The 13445-nt window shown below is 54.1% G+C and overlaps 1 protein-coding gene across 3 annotated transcripts in view; it reads right to left on the bottom strand.

Annotated features, from left to right (window-relative positions):
* The window catches only part of ZDHHC14 (zinc finger DHHC-type palmitoyltransferase 14), a 218168-nt gene that overhangs the window by 6936 nt on the left and 197787 nt on the right, over positions 1–13445 (bottom strand). For all 3 annotated transcript variants that reach the window (XM_054570159.1, XM_054570157.1, XM_054570158.1), the window contains 3 exons: positions 12848–12950; positions 11429–11538; positions 6162–6264 (listed from right to left, as the gene is read on the bottom strand). In XM_054570159.1, the coding sequence (XP_054426134.1) occupies positions 6162–6264; positions 11429–11538; positions 12848–12950 (316 nt within the window). The remainder of the gene's footprint in view (positions 1–6161; positions 6265–11428; positions 11539–12847; positions 12951–13445) is intronic.

The following is a 13445-nucleotide window of genomic DNA, read 5'->3' as shown; positions in this document are numbered from 1 at the left end:
ATCTCCAAATGTTCCTCTTCACAGAAAGCCCTGGCCACAGCACTCATGTCCCAAGGTCAATTCAGTATTTGCTCTTGGTTGAGGGGGGAACAAATGTGTGTGTCCGGGCATGTGGCCATGTTGGCTGCAACGTGTCCTCAAATCACAGAGACAGGCTTCTGTTCCAAGGGGTGAGGCATAACCGATACCAGACTAGTACCCTCTCTGCATACCGGGAAGGGAATACATAAAACTGCCCCTAATAAGTGAGGTGAGTGGTTTCCAATAATGCATAGCAGACAATGCAAAATTGCAATCCCTGGGAGAAGGGAATCTCCCAAGGCGAGCCCAGCGGTCAGCCAGCTCTTTCCAGGGGAAACTTTGCCAACCATGATGTAAGCCAGCGATTCTCAACCTTTTTCATCTCAAGGCACACAAACTAATTACTAAAATTCTGCAGCACACCAAAATATATATTATATTTTTTGCCGATTTGACAAAAGTAGGACGTATAATTTTGATTCATTCACATTGGATGGCTATGGTGTTAGCTGTTGTCATTTTTAGTTTGGCAATCTAAGGGAAAAAAGGCCAGTTCCACTGACTAAATATGTTAGTCATGTTTTACACATTCTTGCAGAACACCTGTGTGCCTCTTGCGGCACACCAGTTTGAAAATGGCTGATGTAGGCTAAGGTCTGAGCAGAGCACAGCAGGTCTGCTGAGAGGAGAAAGCAGAGGTCAGAGTGTGAGGAAGCTGAAGCAGCTGGATCATGAGGCAGGGCTGCTGTATTAAAGGAGAGGATGCTGTATTGACAAGGGGAGCCAGAAGTCCTAGTGGGGGTCCCTGCAAGTCTGTAGCCAAAGGCTATGGGGCACATGTGCAGGATGAGCCTCCCTCCCTGCCAAGGCTGACTAGATAGCAGCTGTAATGGTGCCGAGAGAGGAACAGAGATACTAGAGGCTGAAAAATGTAGTGCTGGAGTCCCCATTAATCTAGTGCTGACCTCATTAACACTCTGACACCTTGTTAACATCCCTGACATCCAGTGAGGACGTTAGGAAAACTGTGCCTTAGGAGCAAGACTCATGCCCTAAAGTGGGACCCTTGAAAGTTCAAGATGATGAGCCAGTAACTGAACTGCCTGCTGAAACAAGAATCAATGATCTTCAGAAGAAGATAACAAAATTCAGAGTCTCTACAACATATTGTTCAAAATATGCAGTATTCAATACAATATCAATAGACATTCAATGAAGTAGAAAAATGTGATCCAGGGTCAAGAAAAAAAGAGGTCCACAGACACTATGCCCAAGACAGCCCAGGTATACCTACCAGGTAAAGACTTTAAGCAATGTTGTAATTATGTTCAAATATAGGAAAAATATGGTCTCTTGAATAAATGGAAAGGAAATCTCAGCACAGAAATGAAAAGAACCTAATGAAGATTCTAGAATAAAAGAATATAATACTCACATGAAAAATTTTCTATGTGAGCTGAATAGTAGATCAAAGATGGCAGAATAAAGAATCATTGGACATAAAGAGAGAATCAAAGAAATAATCCAATTTGAAAAAACTAAGAGAAAAAGTTTGAAGAAAAATGCGCAGAACCTCAAGGAATTATCCTCTGGAGTAATATCAAATGATCTAACATATGAGTAACTGAAGTCCCAAGAGGAGAGAGAATGAGATAAAACAGGGAAAAAAAATTGAAGACATAATGGCCAAAAACATCTCAATTTGATGAAAAATGATAATTTTCAGGCCCAAGAAACTGAATGAACTCTGAACTGTTTAATAGCAGAGATCACCATTGGACCAGGTCAATAAATTGCTTGGAAACTGATAGGTTGCTGAAACCTGGACAAAACTTTAGCACTTTGGCTAGATTAGTCTAAAGCGCTGCCAAGTGGCTTGGGCTTCAGAGAGCACACAGGGAGGAAAGAAGTTAACTCTGCTGTTGGTCAACACTGTCATTTGCAACAGAGCAGAAACTGAAGATGCTTCTTAGACATTTCCCTGCTCAAGTTCTCGGTTTGATTATGAAGAGGTTACACATGCAGTCCCGCAGCCTGGTTTTGTGACTGACCACGGCAAAGTAGCTGTCCTTCTGCAGGGAAGGCCCAGGGGGTGTGGCTTCGTCAGCCCTGGGAGGAGCCTACATGCCATCCCAGGAGACCTTCCTACCGGGAAGACTTCTGGTATTTGGTTAAGAAGAGCACTTTCTTGGAGTCAGACTGCCAAGGATGTCACCTCAGCTCAGCCACATAGTGGTCAATCAATCCCTCTCTCCTTCTCATTTACCATCATTTACTGAGACTATTATCATAGGAACTGTTCTAGACAATGTGGGCACGGTGCTGAACAAACAACATTAAAGCATTCAATTATTATTATTATTAAAGGCCGAAATGCTTTTAATAGCAAAATCCTTCCCTCACAACTGAAATTCATATATCCCTGAAATTTGGCTTAAATTCCCTTTAAGATACAAAATGATATTTCCCCAGAGTTGATCTGATAGGGGAGAGAGGGCGAGGGCTGTGGGCTGCGAGGAGTGAAGGCGTGCGGGAGAAAACGGCGGCACCCGGCCGGCGTGCACAGCTGCCGGGTGGCCCTGGGCAGGGCCGAGGGCGCAGACTGTGGGGTCCAGCTGTGGAGTGTGCACCGCGCTCTCTGTGCCTCCGCTTTACTCATTTGCGCAATGGGGATGATGTTGGCCGCAGCCTCACGGGCTTGTGAGGGCCAGCGTGAGTTATCTACGTGGGGTGTCATGGGCTGGCGAGGACGGGATACAATAAATACTGCGCAAGGGGGAGCATGAACGAACTGGAAAGAGGGGTTGGACAGAGACAGGTCAAGCTTCACGTTCTGCTTAGTGCCAGCCCTGCCTCCACGTCTGCCCGTTAACCTGGTACTGACACCACTGAAGGCCATAAAGAGCAGCCGGCATCGTAAGAGTCATGTTCTCTCGGTGCCTGAATGGCCTATAAAGGCACAGGGATGCTGCCCTATTGGCCAGGCTGAATGGGCTGGAGGAGTCTGCCAGACAGGGTCTGTGTGGGCACGGGCCCTATGGGTCAGCGCTCAGCCCTCCCACTGATGCTGCTCTCCTCTGTCCACATCACTGGGGGTGCAGACCCCCCAGACTGGACACCTCCTGAGGACGGGGCTTCTGCCCCGCCATGAGCTCTGGGTGTGGGCGTGTCCCTCTTGGGTGAAGCAGGATCGGCCTCCCGCCCACCCCCAAGTCCTGGTTCGGCACTGCGGGGCCACCCAGAGCACTGCTCACCCTCCGCCCCCACCCCCGAGCGCTTCCAGCTGGGCCCCTCCTGCTGGCTTTCTAACGCATGTGGGCCGCCCAGCTGTGGGGAAGGGCTGGGGGACCGCAAAGCTTGCTTCTGGCCGCATGCAGAGCGGGGCCTGCGTTTCTCCTAATAAAGGCAGCGGAGAGGGAAGGTGCGAGGGGCCTCAGTCAGTGAACTTTTGAACGTATCTGCCTAGGGCAGCTCACGTACTTTATAATTGCTAATGATTTCTAAGTAATCGTATGTATGCTTGGGAATTCCTATGAGGTAAGAAAAGCCCAACCTATGAGTCATCTTTAAAATGTAATAAAATTTTCATGAATGCTAAATTTAATAATTAATGAAGTTGACATATTCGTGTGTCTTGTAGACATTAAACATTTACTAATTTTGATTTTATAATTTTCTTTTTATGTTTTAGAACTTGTTTGTTTTCAGGACTTAGAAATTTTCAGTTCCCAGAAGAGCTCATAGGCACTTTGCCTACAGTGTCTAACGGGTAAAATAACCGTGACCTCTTGTGTCTGGGTCCACGGAATAGTTTGACCCTACCAAGGCCATCACTTTGTGACGCTGTGATACAATGTCCTGGCACGAAAGAGAGCCCCCTGCCTCTAGTTCCTAGTTTCACATTCAGGATGGAGGCTTTTGCAGACGGAACAAAATTGGAGGAAGGAAGGAATGAGAAAAGGAAGACGGGAACTAATGAATGTTTGTCTGAAGCCTCCCATGAGCAAGCCGCAGTGAGGGAAAGTTTCACATTCATTCAATTGAACATTGAATAAGCACCTACTATGTGCCAGGAACAATGTTATAGAACGGTGATGGCAGGGGGAAACAGACAGGGTCTCAGCCAATTCCAACCGCAATCCAGGGAGGTGAACACCTTTGTCTCCCCCCACCTTTTTTTTTTTTTTTTTAAGAGTTTAGGAATTTAAGGCTCCTGGGATGAAGCAGCGTGTCTGAGATCAGCCCGTGTCGGAGCTGGCGAACGAAGCCCAGGCGTCTGAGCCCCCGGCCCGCGCTCTCTCCCGCGGAGCCTGGTGAGAGCGGGGTTATGGGCGTCGCGGGGAGAAACTAATGCCAGTTCATTGGTTCGGTAAGGACCACGGTCATCCACGGTCCGTTCCAGTGAAACTTCGCAGCTGGCTACGTCCTGTCTCCAGACGCTGACCTCGAGGGCAGAGGGACGGTCCCCTACGAACCTTGCATCCCTAGCACCTACTTGAGTCCTCAACATGCAGGAGGGACCAAGGCAGAGTTGCTGAGTAAACAGGAGGTTGTGTACGTAGAGAAGTGGTCATGGATGGAGCCGTCAAAGTTCCCATGAGCGGTGTCCTCAGAGGACCTCTGTCCTGCGCCTGCAGACGCCCGAGAAAGACTTCACAGCATGAACGTACTCGTCCTTAATGCCTACGCACCGGAAGGGCGCAGTGTGTGAAGTGAGCGTGGGCATTAGAGGCATCACACTGGGTCTGGACCCAGGAAATAATGACTTTGTGCCTTTGGGCAGATGAGCAACCTCTTTTTTACCTCTCCTAGCTTAAAAAGAAAAAAAGTGAGAGGCAGGCATGCTCACTTCCACTCTTGGTTTGGGATTAAACGAGAGATGGATCATCATAGGCCTTGAACACAGTTGATGCCCCATAAATGTTATCTTCTTTCCTGTGGGCCTGTCTCTTTACTTTCTCTGCCCTGATTTCTCTCCTGAAAAATAAGAAGGGTGACCCTTAAGGGCCATTTGTGTGGGCGAGTGCAGACAGCACAAGATGCCCTGGCATGTCCTGGTCGCATGTGGAATGGAGTGGCAAGGACTGACGAATTATTACCAAAGCAAAGCAAAGCAAAGCAAAGCAGAGTAAAGCACAACAACACTAACAAAACACCGCTCCCAACAAATACACCCGGTAAGTTCTGCCGGGGGGCAGGGCCTCGCCTCCCTATCCCTGAACACAGCTGCAGGGTCGTGGGGACTGAGTGGTTTGCCGGAGCCCCGAGCCCTGAGGGCTCAGAGACTGCTGGCTTTCCCCTTGCAGTTCTGCGTACTCAGAGTCCGTGGGCCCCCAGCCCACCTCGAAAGGCAAGCCAATCAAGGAAATGCTGCTGTGGGCAGTTCAGGTCTACAGAGAGCAAACAGCACCGCCGGAGGCTCGCACAGTCGGGTCCCTTAGAGAAACGCAACACTGAGGGAAATCTGTTCCAGATAAAGAGTGACTGCTGCCTAAGGGATCTGAAGGCACGGCGGTCAGGACCAGCCAGGTCGCAATTTCAGGTACCCAGGGAAAGCCCCGTGTGCGCCCTGAGGCTCCTCCCCATGGACTGGAAACAAAGCCTGCCTCGTGCGGCCCCAGCCGGGGATCCCCCTGGGAGAGGCTCCGGCCAGCTTTTGCTGTCCCCGTGAGAGAGGAACACCTTGTCTGATTATTTGCACTAAGGTGTGTGTGACAGACCTAAGATTTGGCTGAAAGTTAGGGAGCTGGCAGCGCTACCCACAGCCCACCAAAGAGGGGAGGGGGTGAGTGCAGACCGAGGCAAAGGGACAGAGTGGGACACGGGGACTGTCCAGCCAGCCAGCCCTGCTTCGGGCAGTGCATCTCATCCCACAGAAGAGAGCGTGCCCCGTGTAAGAGGACTTCCCATCACGAGGCGCCACAAGCTGTTTCTGGAAGAGGTTTTGTGTGTCTTTGCCCTTGACAACCGCCAACACACTGACCACTCGGTGGCCACAGCCCTCCCCCGCCTCGCCCGAGCCCCTCCGTCACTGGGGCCGGGGGGCGTTCTCGGTGTGCTTGGCTTGTTACTGGGTTAGCGAACAGAGAGGCGAAGGGAAGCCTTTGCGGGGAGCTGGCCCCGCTGCAGGCGGCTCCTACCATGTCGCTCTGCGACGGTGTGGCCCCGTACGAGGACATCCCGTTGGAGGGCGCGGCTGGCTGCGGGGTGTCAGGCTGGATGTACCCCCTCCTGTCGATGAGGCTACAAGAGAAAACAAAACAGTAAAGGAGGAATGGGAGTAAAAAGCCAAAGACGCCATCAACACTTTTAATTTCCACTTCGGGGGTCGCTCTTTCTGGGACGGGCCCAACTCAGACAGGGTGGGATATACCCCCACTTACCTTCACGTGTAGTCAAGCACCAAATTTTGTCATGTCTGTGTTTTCAAATGCCTGTAGCATCTGTTCCCTCCCTGCCAGCTGCTGCAGGCCCCCGCCCTGTGCGCTGGCCTCAAGCCCACTGCCTCTGTCCTCCATCCATGGTCCCCGAGCTGGGCGTGCCCACGTCACCCCTCCTGCGGGCATGGCTTCGAGAGCTGCATGACCAACGGACACAGTCCCGGCTCCTGTCCCGACGCGCCTGTCCCCCACTTGCCTCTCCAGCCTTAAATCCACGTCTCCTTGTTGCACACACGGCGTCCGTGAGTTCCTTCCTGCCACAGTCGTGTGTCTGAGTGCCTGCCACGTGCCAGGGCGCCGCACAGAACAGAGGTCACCACCTGGCACATGCTTGCTGGTTCTCCAGCCTTGGATTTTTATTCAAACTGTTTTCTTACCCAAAGTTACTTTCCCTCCCATGCCACTGTCCATCCTTGTTGTTTCTATTTTTTTTAAAGATTTTCTTTCTTTATTTTTAGAGAGGGGGCAGGGAGGGAGAAAAGAGGGAGGGAAACACCAACGCACTGGAGAAACATTGATCATCTGCCTCTCACGCCCCCAACTGGGGACCTGGCCTGCAACCCAGGCACGTGCCCTGATCAGGATCTGAACTGGCAACCTTCTGCTTTGCGGAACAACACCCAGCCTACTGAGCCACACCCGTCAGGGCTCCGCTGTTCTTTCTTCCTGGCCAGGTTCAAAAGCCCCGCAGCCCCTGCTCTTGCCCTGCACCCACTTCCGTCCCTCATCTGGCTCCTCTTTGCGCGGCCTGGGATCGTCCTGCGGTGCACCTCCCCGCGGGCCGGACTCCTAGGGACCTGAAACAGTTGGGCCGGGCAGCCTGCAAGCTCCCGCGGGGGCGCAGACTTCATCTTTCTCCCCCTCGGCCCCTGGTCCCAGAGGACGCGGGGCTCAGAGCCCCCTGGATCCTGCCCTGTCGGCATCCCCTGCGCCCATGTCTGCATGTGTCACGGGTGTGAGCTCCACAAGGGAAGAACGAGTCTTCCTAATCTCTGTGTCTCCACCGCTGACAGCCAGGAGGTGCTGTGCAAACGCTTGCTGATTAAACAAGAGTGGTTCTTTGTCTCCCACAGGCAAGTGTCCTGAGCAATGTCCCTAAAGGCATCTTCTCTGAGCTCTAGGGTGCAGCCACCCCCTGAGAAAGTGCGGTGAAGCTCTACTTTGCTATCCAAAGAGCCGCCTCGAGTGTGGGCTCAGTGTTGACGCTGAGTCTAAGGGCAGCACAGCAAAGGGCAACAGGAGGTTCGGCTAAGAAGTGGGCTCGCCTTTGGTGGCCCCTGCGGCGTGGGGCTAGGTCCGCACTCCAGCAGCTTCTGCGAATGCCCGAAGTGCACCCTCCACGCCCCCTTCCTGGGCGGGCAGGGGCCGGGTTGCTGACGGAGGCTCCTGCTTGTCAGCTGGGTTTTCAGAAGATAGGAATTATCATCACAACTACTGCCTTCAGGTGTTCAAGAGACAGAAGAACAAGCCATTAAAAAAATACTTGGGACAGGATCTGGGAATGGAACTCTCTGTGTCAGTTTCAGCTGCCTCCCCAGAGGTTTAGAAAAAAAACAACAGGCGCCAGGAACCTCCGACTGCCAAAGGGAGGTGCTGGACTCCCATGCAGGACGTCAAAGAGGTTCCCAGACCAAGCGTGCATTGAAGGGGAGGGAAGGAAGGGCTGGAGGGGAAGGCGCGAACCGAGAAAAGGAGGAAGCCTTGGAGAAGGGAGGCGTCGGTGCCCCTCTGAGGAAGAGGGCTGGGAGGGGTTGGGGCAGCGGGCTGGGAGGTGAGGTTAGGGAGGGGCCAGACATGGGAAAAAGTTGTCTCGAACAGGTGTGTCGGGGGTGGGATGGTACCCCCCCCAAAAGATACGTTGAAATCCCAACCCAAGGTGGAAAGTGTTAACCTTCCATGAACTCCAGCATTCTGATTCACTGGAATGCCATTATTTTGGAGGCCACAAAAATGCCCTGAGTCCTTTTTTAAGTCACAGGAGACATTTGGGGACTTTCAGGAGACGTCGCCCAGGAGCAGAAAAGAGCTAGGGCATCGAGAGTGTCTGAAGGGGGGTGCAGGGGGAGAAATAAAGTCGTCGAGCGGCATCCCACGCGCTCAGCCCGTTTCGTGGACCTGCCGAGGCTGACCTCTGCACGAGCATCCTCATAGTGGTCCATGGCAATCCGCGCCGCCGGCCCCGCCCCTGCCCAGCCCCAGCCCCAGCCCCACCCCCAATCTGGCTGCGGAGCCCTTATCTCCACACTCGCCTCGCGCTCCCTGCCCTCCCTGCATTTCTGCTCCCCTGACAAGCCAGGCTCTCCCCTTACTTCTGAGCCTTTGCACACGCTCCTCCCTCTGCCTGTCCTCCCACAATGCCTTCCCCCCATTCCAACTCGCCCTTTAGCAGAGGTCACTGCAAGCCCCCTCTGCTGGGGCGTCCGCCCAGGAGTCCCCTGGAACCTGCACCCTGTCACCCCTCACAGCCCCTCCACCACCCTGAGGACTTGCCATCGAGGGGTCTGTGCTGCACAGGACACTGCGCGCTCCCCCACGCGCACCCCCAGCACGCGGCGGAGCTGGCCATGCAGCTGGTGCTCCGTCATCCCGGCCAAGTGAGTTCTTAGGCCCGGCAGGCCCACAGCACTGCCCGTAGGGCCTGGCTCTGACCACAGCTTGGGACTGTCTGTCTTTCCAATCTCCATCCGTCCTGCCACACTTCTAGGAGGACCCCTCTTCCCCCAAACCTGGCCATTCCCACCCTGCTGTCCCCACACCTCTGGGCACACTTCATGGAACTGAGTGTGGGGCCGCAGCTCCCACTGGGCAACAGGGAGACACACACACACTCACCCTCTCTCTCGTAAGCGCACTGTTGTACCGTTGAAGAAAGTTTCAGAGGCAACTCAGGCCCACGATTCTGGGCACTCAGCGGGTGCCGAGCCTCTGCCTGAAGCAGGGGCGCTGCTCAGTGGGCGGGGCACTGTTCAGTGGGCGGGGCGCTGCTCAGTGGGCGGGGCTGACTGTGCCGCCCACCCGCGGAAGGCCTGGCCCTTTTAGGGGCAGAGGGGTTGGGAGAGGTTGGGGAAGAGAGGGAAAGGGAGGCAAGAGGGAGGAGCGTCGGCCGGCTCTGGGGAGCCTGAGGGCCAGGTGAGAGCTCAGCAGCCCGCAGCCCCTGCGTGATCCAAGTGGTTTTGAGGGGTCAGCCATCCTCAAGAAATGCCCCATCCAGAGAGACTTGGATTTTGGAAAGAATATAGGCCAAAACAGCAATTTTCATCCCATTGTGAAAGAAATAATTTTAGTTGTGACATGACTGATCTATAAACAGTAAAAAACAGCACCAAATGGAAATTGAAGACGTGGGAATAAGAAAAGAGATTTGGACATCACAAAACGCGTGTGACTCTTGAATTCTTTTCCTGGACTCAGACGTGTATTCTAGCTAGATGCTCCCCCAGGTCTCTCTCGCCTGTTACGCTCCTCCCAGCCTCCAAGCCCCCACTAGTCACGAAGAGCCACACCAACTGGGGACACGAGCTAAACTGTGGAGAACTGAGCGCTTTCTGAGGGGTTTCCTGGGTCCCTGGGTGAGTCTGGAGCTCCCTGGGAGCAGGGCTGGTGCCTCCTAGAAACATCTGCCCCGCCACCCGAGGCAGCCCCTTCATCCAGGGTCCTTGGTGGCCCCTTCCTGCTGGCCCCTCCTTAGAGGAGGCCAATGAGGGGCAGGTTGGGAGCCCCGAGAGCCCCCAGCTCAGGAGAGAAGCACCCTGGGCTTCCAACTTTCTAGATCCAAATAGGAAAACGATCCAATTACCCAATAGCACCAATAACAATAACCCAGTACCAATGAATAAATGGCCTTGGAATCTACGCATGGGTTTATTTTCTTTTCGGGGGAGGGGCATCATTCTTACCTCCCTAATAATGCTTCGCTGAGGCTGGTAATCAAATTAAGTTTGTGTCCCATGAGCACACGTCAGTGATGACGGGCTGTGGAATCTGCGTGCTTGGCGGAGCCGCCTTGGAGCCGAATTTGACACAGGCCACCCAGTGACTTCCGTGGTTTCTCTCCACTTTGCACACTTAGAGACTTAAGAGAGGATGTAGCATGGCTTGGGAACTCACTCTAGAGGCCTGGAGTACTTGCTTAATAAATATTTTTGAGGACTGCTTGACTGAGCTGTTAGAAACCTTCACCACGGCTGACTGCGCTGTGGACGTATATGATTCTGAGCGGGAGGCAGCATGCCCCCGTCGACACGCACGCGGGTTCTGATGTCAGACGCGTGGGTCCGAGTCCTACCAGGCGGTATTCACTAGCTGTGTGGCCCTGGGCCCATTATTTAACCTCTCTGTGCCTTAGTGCCCTCATCCATAGCATGGGATATCGATGTACCTGCTTCCTAGGTACAGAGTGAGGGTCTACAAGTTAACACATGTAAAGCGCTTAGGGCAGAGCCTAACACTGCGCAAGAAACGTCAGCTGCCACCTTTATTAACAAGACAGTTCTTTTATCATCACCTGCTTCAGCCACACAGATCCCCCCTGAGCTATTTTAGCATGTGCATTCTATACGGCTCAGCTCTCGACACTCATTCCTACAGATTTTCTAATTGCTTCCTGCATCGTGTCCTGGTTCCCTTCCTGCGCTAAACATACTCCCTGCTCGCAACTAACGCACGTCCTTCAATAATTAAGGCGGTCACATGCCTCAGTTTCCGTATTTGGCCCTTGGCGGATCTTCCCTGAACTTGACACAGAGTCAGCATGTCAAGCAGAACAGGGCCAGCAGCCAGGTCTCTACGGCTTCTCTTTCACTGAGGCCGTGTCTCCGTGGGCCCGAGTGCAGCCCTGACCTGGCAGCCACCAGGGGGGTGTCATCCGATACCGCAGGACCGGGTCCCTCCCTGGGGAGGCCTGTGCTCACGCAGCGGGTGCGGGCTTTCCAGGGTCTGGGGAGGAGCCAGCGCTTCCGGGACCTTACCTGGGGGAGACGGGCCCGCACAGGGCGACGCAGCAGTTTGTGAAGATGTTTCCGTAGCTGTAGGGGTTATAATTCTCTTTGCCTCTTTTATTTGACCAAGAGCCTTTAATCTGAAAGAAAAAGATGGTAGGCTTCACACCAGGGCCGTGGTTGAAGCGAGCCGGACCACGGGAGGCCACTGGGGATGCAAACAGTCTTCCCTCGTCTCTTCCGCAGGAGAAACGAAGATGCGTTTCTCCAGGAAGCCTGGCATTTATCCCAAACTTGGAAGTGTCCCCAAACAGCAGGTCAGACTAGGGAGAAGGTAACATTCCCTGGGGACAGTCTCTTATTTCTGCTACAGAATGCCGAGGGCCAGCTCACACAAGCCACTGCAGATCCCTCTCAGACGCACGGTCAGTGTGCTCAAGTAGTGACTGAATGAACGGCAGCCGGAAGGGGTCACGTGGCTCCCCCAGTTGCCAATTTAGAGCCCATCTGAATTGGGTCTCACGGTGTTGCCAAAATGCTTCTGCAGATTCTAATATTCTCAGTTTCCAAATATAAATAACTGCATTAGCATCCTCTCAGGCACGTAGCTCACCAGCACTGATTTCCTCAAGTGCTTCCGGCCACCGGAGCGATTGGGAGACATGCACTGAGGAGACTCAGTTAGAATCTAAATATTTAGATCAAAGAGGATTGGGCCTACAAAGAAACGTCCCAGCATTGTTTCCTGTTTTTATAGCTCCTCTCCATCCACACGGGGTATAGACAGGTAATCTTGCAAGAAAGTTAAACTTTGGGGCCGGGCGATCCTCCCAAATGGCGTGGAGACGTTGACCGTGAAAGGCAGACTCTGCGGGCACTCCGAGGTGCCGGCCCGCCCTGGCCTCCCCACGGGGAGGGTGACAGTGGCTCACAAAACTGCGGGAAAGGGCCCTGACGGACATGGCTCCGGGGGCTGGGTGTCGTCCCACAGGCCAGGGGCTGCTGCTGCAATTCCCAGTCAGCGCACAGGCCTGGGTGGCGGGTTTGGTCCCTGGTTGGGGTGCGTGCAAGGGGCAACCGATCACTGTTTCTCTCCCTTTCTTCTTCCCTCCCCGTCTCTGAAAATAAATATGTAAAGTCTTAAAAAAAAAAAAACAACAAACGCTACTGGAAAGGAATAGACCTCCTCAGGGCTCCGAGCTGGGTGCCACCTGGCTGATCTGAGTATCTATTTAACTGGCGAGGTCAGGAAACCAGACAGCAGAGAGGCTTCCCACAGAGAACTTGGAGCACGAAGGGTGAAGGGCTTCCAGGCACCTTCTTAGTCCCCAGGGGCTCACATGCGGAGCAGGGCAGGCGGACGACCTTGGCTCCCGACCTCTTCTTTCCCCCTCCCCCTCCGTTGCTGAACACGAAAGGACACACCCAGCCCGGACCGCCAGGACTTACATCTTCGTTCGTCGTCTGGTTGGAGCCGATCAGGTATGTGTGGAAGCCCGAGAGCCCGACGATGGACCAGACGGAGAAGAAGCACACCACGGCCTCCAGCACGGTGCCTGAGTCAAGGGCGGAACGGGAGGGCGGGGCGGGGCGCTCCCGGGCTACAAGCGCCGGGCTTCAGCCGGGAAACACCTGGGCGCCGCTCAGGCCTCTTGCACTGATCCTGCCTCGAACGGGTGTCCTTCCCAGCCCGCGGGAGCCCCTCGGGCAGGCCCCATGCCCCACGCCCCACCCTCCTGCCGCGTACACAGCATTCGCGCTCAGTAAGTGACAGAGGGCTCCCCGAAAGTGACCTGCTTACTTCCTCGTGGGCCCCTGCCTGGCCTCCCTGCCTGGCCTCCCTGCCTGCCCTTCCTTGCCTTCTCCTTGTGACTCTGTGTGGCCACCGGGTGTGGCAGCAAAACCAGAATCCCTGCTGGCTGGGGTGGCAGCGGCCCAGGCCTTTGATGAGAGGACCCAGTATTGAATCTCACTCCAATCGCAGACTCTGATTTTGGCCTCTCAGCGCTGAGGTCTGTAGTACCAACAGGCTTCTCCCCCAACCTGG

The sequence above is a fragment of the Pteronotus mesoamericanus genome, unplaced genomic scaffold (genome assembly GCF_021234165.1).
Source record: "Pteronotus mesoamericanus isolate MK-2021 breed Mesoamerican mustached bat unplaced genomic scaffold, CSHL_Meso_final contig_20, whole genome shotgun sequence".
In the NCBI taxonomy this organism is placed as follows: domain Eukaryota; kingdom Metazoa; phylum Chordata; class Mammalia; order Chiroptera; family Mormoopidae; genus Pteronotus; species Pteronotus mesoamericanus.
Note: the sequence above shows the minus strand (reverse complement) of the source record. Positions and strands in the feature narration are given on the sequence as shown.